The sequence below is a fragment of the Syngnathus floridae genome, chromosome 19 (genome assembly GCF_059516105.1).
Source record: "Syngnathus floridae isolate MCC-2025c chromosome 19, RoL_Sflo_1.0, whole genome shotgun sequence".
Lineage (NCBI taxonomy): Eukaryota > Metazoa > Chordata > Actinopteri > Syngnathiformes > Syngnathidae > Syngnathus > Syngnathus floridae.
This window is the reverse complement of record NC_142431.1, coordinates 4,960,985-4,969,002: the sequence shown is the minus strand read 5'-3', so window position 1 is coordinate 4,969,002 and position 8,018 is coordinate 4,960,985. Positions and strand designations below refer to the sequence as shown.

The 8,018-nt window shown below is 41.1% G+C and overlaps 1 protein-coding gene across 24 annotated transcripts; it reads right to left on the bottom strand.

Annotated features, from left to right (window-relative positions):
- Positions 1-242: 242 nt before the first annotated feature.
- LOC148381777 (uncharacterized) lies at positions 243-7,959 on the bottom strand. Of its 24 annotated transcripts, XM_088361751.1 has the most exons (34): positions 7,795-7,959; positions 6,584-6,636; positions 6,012-6,068; positions 5,855-5,926; positions 5,710-5,769; positions 5,553-5,612; positions 5,384-5,455; positions 5,239-5,298; positions 5,082-5,141; positions 4,950-5,006; positions 4,776-4,865; positions 4,598-4,687; positions 4,420-4,509; positions 4,242-4,331; positions 4,071-4,160; positions 3,829-3,876; positions 3,641-3,679; positions 3,365-3,454; positions 3,219-3,278; positions 3,034-3,120; positions 2,872-2,961; positions 2,724-2,780; positions 2,567-2,626; positions 2,398-2,469; positions 2,241-2,312; positions 2,096-2,155; positions 1,939-1,998; positions 1,754-1,843; positions 1,606-1,665; positions 1,472-1,513; positions 1,333-1,398; positions 1,168-1,247; positions 931-1,096; positions 243-869 (listed from the first exon to the last, which is right to left on the bottom strand). In XM_088361751.1, exons 1-34 carry the CDS (start codon positions 7,856-7,858, stop codon positions 717-719), a joined length of 2,517 nt encoding a protein of 838 aa, XP_088217877.1. In that variant the 5' UTR covers positions 7,859-7,959; the 3' UTR covers positions 243-716. The 24 variants fall into 24 exon arrangements, with proteins under 24 accessions (XP_088217877.1, XP_088217878.1, XP_088217879.1 ...); XM_088361752.1 differs by lacking the exon at positions 4,950-5,006 and having other exon boundaries at positions 2,084-2,155; XM_088361753.1 differs by lacking the exon at positions 4,950-5,006 and having other exon boundaries at positions 2,084-2,155; positions 5,396-5,455.
- Between the last annotated feature and the right edge of the window lie 59 nt (positions 7,960-8,018).

The following is an 8,018-nucleotide window of genomic DNA, read 5'->3' as shown; positions in this document are numbered from 1 at the left end:
GGTCAATGGTCATAAGAAAATTACTGTTAAATAGTCTGCCATTCAGTACGTTTCATTAAGATTAAACGTTCCGTCTCCAATGAGCAATAAAGGTCTATTGATCGGATATGCCCGGATCAATTACTCAGCCAGGCCATGCATTAGGAAGATTAGCATTAGCTGAGAGGCTTTTCAACCTTTACTATGGGGTCTCCCTTTTGTGCTGCGGCCTCACAAGAGAGACTGACGCCAAACCTCATAACTGATTTTTATGCATGCAAGTTTTTATTGGAGTTTCAGATAAAACATGCAAAAAAAAAATTATGATTTAAAGCAGGGGTGTCAAACTCGGGCCATTGTGTCAACCCGAATAAATGTATGAAGGCCTCATTTTAATCATTTGGTTTCAAATCAGACCAGTAACTACATTTTAAAAAGATTATTTCTTAAAGATAAAATATTAGTAATGACATGAATTTTGATGCCAGGCCAAATAAAATGATGTGACGGGCCGTATCTGGCCCCCCGGGCCTCGAGTTTGACACCTATGATTTAAAGGAACTGACCGTCAGCAATCTTAGTAAATAGTAAATCTGAACAGTCTAATAATAATAATCATGGTAGAACTAAAATAATCATGATTTAAATGAACTGATCATTAGCAATCTGTTAATAAGGAAAATAATCGGAAGTGACCATTAATTTATCTGGTCACTGACTTAAAGTAAAGCACTTTGTCAAACATCCCTGAAAACCTCCACTTTCTTGATGGTAACGATCCGGCCGGAAACCTCCACCTGGCTGATGACTTGTTTCTTCAGCGTGAAAACCAGCACGTGCCTGTTGTGGAAGTTCACAGTCCAGCAGTCGCCCTGTTTCTGGATAACAATCTGAAAAAAACCCGTTCATTTGAAAATTGACAATACATCCAAAATAAATTACAATTGTCACCTTGTAGTTGACTCCAAGACGATAAGGCCAGGTCATTTCGTTCTGGATCAGCGGGAGTGGCGAAACATGGGTGTCTGTGACAAGCTTGGCGGTTTGGTTTGTCATTGAAAACCGAAGAGTCAACAACTTTTTGCCACGCTGCTCCGACACCAGATTGACACTAAGACTGGAAAACACAAGGGGGGCTGTTATGATTATGCACACGTAAAAAGAAATCACGATTGAGTGGTGTATTACACTTCGAGATTCAGGTCTTGTGGGTTGATGATGATGGAAACGTTGGTGTTGGAGTAAATCCAAACGTAGTATTTAGCCAACTACATATAAGTGCACACACACAAGAGAGCATGAGATACTTCTGGGTACATCTTGAAATCAGACAAGAGTGTTTGGCCTTCGGACCTGCAGCTCTACAAACAATTTGGGCTTCACCACGCTCATCCTTAGTTTCTTAATGGTCGATGTTTGCTGCAACACAGGTGGAAATGTTTTTGGAATTATCCAATTGATCACATTTTTTTGCACGTGCCGCTGAGCTCACGTTCATTGGTTTCTTGGTGGGTTTTGTGGTGTTGAGAAGCTTCTGCAAAAGAACATGTCAACCACAGAGGCAATTTACATTTATTGGTACATCTTGAATCAGTCAAGAGGATTGTTTTGCGCCGTGGTCTTTACCGAGACTGAGGTCACGTTCAGCGCTGGTTTCTTAGTGGTCAGTGTGGTGTTGGGCAGCTTCTGCAAAACAAAAGAACGTGTCAACCACAGAGGCCATTTACATTTCTTGAGACATCTTGGATCAGTCAAGAGGGTTGGCCTTTCGCACCTGCTGCTGTCCGTTCACCGTGGGCTTCACCGAGACTGAGGTCACGTTCACCGCTGGTTTCTTAGTGGTCAGTGTGGTGTTGGGCAGCTTCTGCAATACAAAAGAACGTGTCAACCACAGAGGCCATTTACATTTCTTGATAAATCTTGGATCAGTCAAGAGGATTGGCCTTTCGTGGGCTTCACCGAGACTGAGGTCACGTTCATCGCTGGTTGCTTAGTGGTCAGTGTAGTGTTGGGCAGCTTCTGCAAAACAAAGAACATGTCAACCACAAACGCAATTTACATTTCTTGGTACATTTTGAATCAGTCAAGAGGATTGTCCTTGCACCGGGGTCTTTACCGAGACTAAGGTCACGTTCAGCGCTGGTTTCTTAGTGGTCAGTGTGGTGTTGGGCAGCTTCTGCAAAACAAAGAACATGTCAACCACAGATGCAACTTACATTTCTTGTTATATTTTGAATCAGTCAAGACGATTGTCCTTGCACCGTGATCTTTACCGAGACTGAGGTCACATTCAGCACTGGATCCTTAGTGGTCAGTGTGGTGTTGGGCAGCTTCTGCAAAACAAAGAACATGTCAACCACAGATGCAACTTACATTTCTTGGTATATTTTGAATCAGTCAAGAGGATTGTCCTTGCACCGTGATCTTTACCGAGACTGAGGTCACATTCAGCACTGGATCCTTAGTGGTCAGTGTGGTGTTGGGCAGCTTCTGCAAAACAAAGAACATGTCAACCACAGATGCAACTTACATTTCTTGTTATATTTTGAATCAGTCAAGAGGATTGTCCTTGCACCGTGATCTTTACCGAGACTGAGGTCACATTCAGCACTGGATCCTTAGTTGTCAGTGTGGTGTTGGGCAGCTTCTGCAAAACAAAGAACATGTCAACCACAGATGCAACTTACATTTCTTGTTATATTTTGAATCAGTAAAGAGGATTGTCCTTGCACCGTGGTCTTTACCGAGACTGAGGTCACGTTCATCGCTGGTTTCTTGGTGGTCATTGTAGTGTTGGACAGCTTATGGAAAACAAAAGAACATGTCAACCACAGAGGCAAATTACAATTCTTGATACATCTTGAATCAGTCAAGATAATTGGCATTTCGCACCTGCTGCTGTCCGTTCACTGTGGGCTTCACTGAGACTGAGGTCACGTTCATCTCTGGTTTCTTGGTGGTCAGTGTGGTGTTGGGCAGCTTCTGCAAAACAAAAGAACATGTCAACCACAGAGGCACTTATCTTGAATCGTCAATAGGAATAGACTTTCGCACCTGCTGCTCCCCTTGCACCGTGGGCTTCACCGAGACTGAGGTCACGTTCATCTCTGGTTTCTTGGTGGTCAGTGTGGTGTTGGGCAGCTCAAACAAAACAAAAGAACATGTCAACCACAGAGGCAATTTACATTTCCTGGTACAGTTTTGATCAGTCAAGATTGTCCTTGCACCGTGGTCTTTACCGAGACGGAGGTCACGTTCATTGCTGGTTTCTTGGTGGTCAGTGTGGTGTTGGGCAACTTCTACAAAACAAGAACATGTCAATCACAGAGACAATTTTCATTTCTTGGTACATCTTGAATCAGTCAATAGGATTAGACTTTCGCACCTGCTGCTGTCCTTGCGCCGTGATCTTCACCGAGACTGAGGTCACGTTCATCGCTGGTTTCTTAGTGGTCAGTGTAGCGTTGCGCAGCTTCTGCAAAACAAAAGAACATGTCAACCAGAGGCAATTTACATTGGCCGGTTACCCAGACCCATTCAACTAATTAGAAATATTTTGACTACATAATCAATCTACCAACCAGTTGATTCAACCCATGGAAAATGACAATTTAGCCGTTCAGACCTTCTGCTGTCCTTAATTCACAGAGACTGCACTCACCTTCTCCTTTGGTTCCTCATCGTTCAGGTTAAACAGGTCCTGCAAAACAAAACACACTTTGCATCTTGGTTTGGCATTGATGTTGGGACTCTTCCAATTGACCAATGACTTAACCTAGAAAACCCAACAAGCCAATCAATCCTACAAATGACATATTTTTACTTTTGAATAAATAAATAACTTCACACCTCCAGTATGTCCAAAAGGTTCTTTTTCTTCGTGGTCAATGAAGTGTTCTGAAAACAAGAACAATTTGCACTATTATTCAACTCACATTTTTCTTGGGACCCACTGACCAACCTAGCAAAAGTAATACCATATTTACCTCAAGTTTCAAATAATATTTAACTTTGAATAACCTAATAACCACTCTACCAACTTAACCACAAATTTCAATTTGCACTTCTTGGTACATCTTTAACTTTTGCACCTTCTCCTTTCCTTTGACCGTGGGCTTCGCCGAGACTGAGGTCACGTTCATCGCTGGTTTCTTAGTGGTCAGTGTGGTGTTGGGCAGCTTCTGCAAAAGAAAAAAACATGTCAACCACAGAGGCAATTTACATTTCTTGGTACATCTTGGATCAGTCAATAGGATTCGTACCTGCTGCTCTCCTTGCACCGTGGGCTTCGCCGAGACTGAGGTCACATTCATCGCTGGTTTCTTAGTGGTCAGTGTGGTGTTGAGCAGCTTCTGCAGAACAAAAGAACATGTCAACCACAGAGGCAATATACATTTCTTGGTACATCGTGAAGTCTATCATGAAAATTTGGCCTTGCACCTGCTGCTGTCCTTGCACCGTGGAATTCACTGAGACGGAGGTCAAATTCATCGCTGGTTTCTTAGTGGTCAGTGTGGTGTTGAGCAGCTTCTGCAGAACAAAAGAACATGTCAACCACAGAGGCAATATACATTTCTTGGTACATCGTGAAGTCTATCATGAAAATTTGGCCTTGCACCTGCTGCTGTCCTTGCACCGTGGAATTCACTGAGACGGAGGTCACGTTCATCTCTGGTTTCTTAGTGGTCAGTGTGGTGTTGAGCAGCTTCTGCAGAACAAAAGAACATGTCAACCACATAGGCAATATACATTTCTTAGTACATCGTGAAGTCCATCATGAAAATTTGGCCTTGCACCTGCTGCTGTCCTTGCACCGTGGAATTCACTGAGACGGAGGTCACATTCATCGCTGGTTTCTTAGTGGTCAGTGTGGTGTTGGGCAGCTTCTGCAAAACAAAGAACAAGTCAACCACAGAAGCAATTTACATTTCTTGGTACATTTTGAATCAGTAAGAGGATTGTCCTTGCACCGTGATCTTTACCGAGACTGAGGTCACGTTCAGCGTTGGTGTCTTAGTGGTCAGCTTCTGCAAAACAAAGAACATGTCAACCACAGACGCAACTTACATTTCTTGGTATATTTTGAATACCGTGATCTTTACCGAGACTGAGGTCACATTCAGCGCTGGATCCTTAGTGGTCAGTGTGGTGTTGGGCAGCTTCTGCAAAACAAAGAACATGTCAACCACAGACGCAACTTACATTTCTTGGTACATTTCGAATCAGTCAAGAGGATTGTCATTGCACCGTGATCTTTACCGAGACTGAGGTCACATTCAGCACTGGATCCTTAGTGGTCAGTGTGGTGTTGGGCAGCTTCTGCAAAACAAAGAACATGTCAACCACAGATGCAACTTACATTTCTTGGTATATTTTGAATCAGTCAAGAGGATTGTCCTTGCACCGTGATCTTTACCGAGACTGAGGTCACATTCAGCACTGGATCCTTAGTGGTCAGTGTGGTGTTGGGCAGCTTCTGCAAAACAAAGAACATGTCAACCACAGATGCAACTTACATTTCTTGGTATATTTTGAATCAGTCAAGAGGATTGTCCTTGCACCGTGATCTTTACCGAGACTGAGGTCACATTCAGCACTGGGTCCTTAGTGGTCAGTGTGGTGTTGGGCAGCTTCTGCAAAACAAAGAACATGTCAACCACAGATGCAACTTACATTTCTTGGTATATTTTGAATCAGTCAAGAGGATTGTCCTTGCACCGTGATCTTTACCGAGACTGAGGTCACATTCAGCACTGGATCCTTAGTGGTCAGTGTGGTGTTGGGCAGCTTCTGCAAAACAAAGAACATGTCAACCACAGACGCAACTTACATTTCTTGGTACATTTTGAATCAGTCAAGAGGATTGTCCTTGCACCGTGGTCTTTACCGAAACTGAGGTCTCCTTCAGCGGTGATTCCGTAGTGGTCAGTGTGGTGTTGGGCAGCGCCTACAAAACAAAGAACATGTCAACCACAGACGCAACTTACATTTCTTGGTATATTTTGAATCAGTCAAGAGGATTGTCCTTGCACCGTGGTCTTTACCGAGACTGAGGTCTCCTTCAGCGGTGATATCGTAGTGGTCAGCTCCTACAAAACATAGGAACATATCAACCACAGAGGCAATTTATATTTACTAGTACATCTTGCTTCAGCAAAACAAAAGAACATTTCACTTCTTGGTTTGGCATAGATGTTGGGACTCTTACCACTTAATCACTGACCAACCTAGCCCAAACCAACCATTCAACTAGTTAGAAATATCTTAATTGACAAATCTACCAACCAATTGAGTAATCAACTGCACATAGACACTTATTTTGAATTCTATTAAGACATTTTGGGTTCTGCAAAACAGATTGCATCTCACTTGAAATGTCCAACCTACAAAATGTCAGCCAATCAATCATTTAACTCACATTTTACTTGAATATTTTACTTAATAACGAACAAACCAACAAACAGACTCATCTTGGTAGATCTTAAAATCAAATAGTATTGGCCACATTTAATTACAAATTTGTGTACTTGACTAAATTAACACAACCCACAGTGAACACACACATCATGGTACATTTTGAAATCACACAAGAGGTCTTGCCCACCTGCTTCTGTTCAGATAATGTGAGCTTCGCCGAGACTGGAGTCGTTTTCATCTCTGGTTCCCGATAATAAGAGTGTTGGGAGAAAGGAAGTCAAGACAAAAATTTGATTAAATGTGAATACAAATGAAAGGTTAAATAGAATTGATGAAGAAAGGAGTCTGAGTCTTTAATTTTGTATTGTTTTATTTTTTATTATATTGATTTTATTATTTTTAATCATTTTGAAATATTTATTATTATTTTATTTTATTTTTTAATAAAAGGCCATCAGGCTTGCAAAACTGTAACATTTGCCCTCAAGGAGGCGCTACAGATTAACAAACCAAGCAATCCAAAGCAAAGCTCCTCAGCAAGAAATCCAAAGCAAAAACAAATCAATACCCGAACCTAAAACTAAATACAGAATGCAACAAGTTAATGCAATATATGGTTGACCAGATACCATGATTGCCTGTCAAATTTTAATGTCTTTGAAAGCAACAATAACATAAAATGCCATTTCCAGAACACACTTTGTTGTTAACTGATATCGTAACAAAATCTGAATCCAGATGGTTTATTTAACAATAAAGATAAAAGCATCCAATAAAAAAAAATGTGTGTTCTAAAAATTTCATGTTGCCCATTGCGTAAAATTGGTTTTATATAGCCCCCTATTGTTTCATTTCAGGATTGCATCAAGTAGCAGGGAGTGGATCGATCCATTTTAGACACCGCTTATCCTGTTCAGGTGCTTTTATTGAACAAAAATTGAGTTTGTTAAAGATGCACATGATGAAAATAAAACATGCTGACAATTAGTCGACTCATTAAGTCTTTCTAAACTAGCAATAAAAAATTTCCCAGTTCAAATATTCCCAAACGTTTTTAAAGAAACTGAATTCCGATGACATTGGTATTTCAAGACAACTTTAAAAAGTAAACTTTAGATCAGAGGTGTCAAACTCAAGATTGTGCATAAAATTCGTGTGTCATTACTAGAATTGCAAATTGTCTTCACTTTTAATATATATTTTTTTATGGGAAATATTTGACCAGTTTTTATTTTTATTTTGTCAGTTTTGTAGCTTTTATTGTATATAATATGAAGTGCTCATACATTTACTTGGGTTGACACTCATAATGGCCCTCGGAAAAAAAAAAGTGACACCCCGCTTTAGCAAATAAAAGCAAAGTTCAATTAAACATTTTGAGTAATCAGATTTGCTCACCATAAAGCACCCAGGCTGTAAACGATAGAACGACCGCGGCCGCGGCCAGTCCAATTGTCTTCATCTTCAACCTGAAAATTGAAAACAGTACCGTACTGAGTAAGATCCACACTCATGCAGCTATGCAGACAAGAGTGAGGAGTGGACGGCAGTGGACGCTTAAAAACCTGCACAAATGTGAGAAACTCGTCACATACTGTAAACGTCCATGCAAAGAACACCTG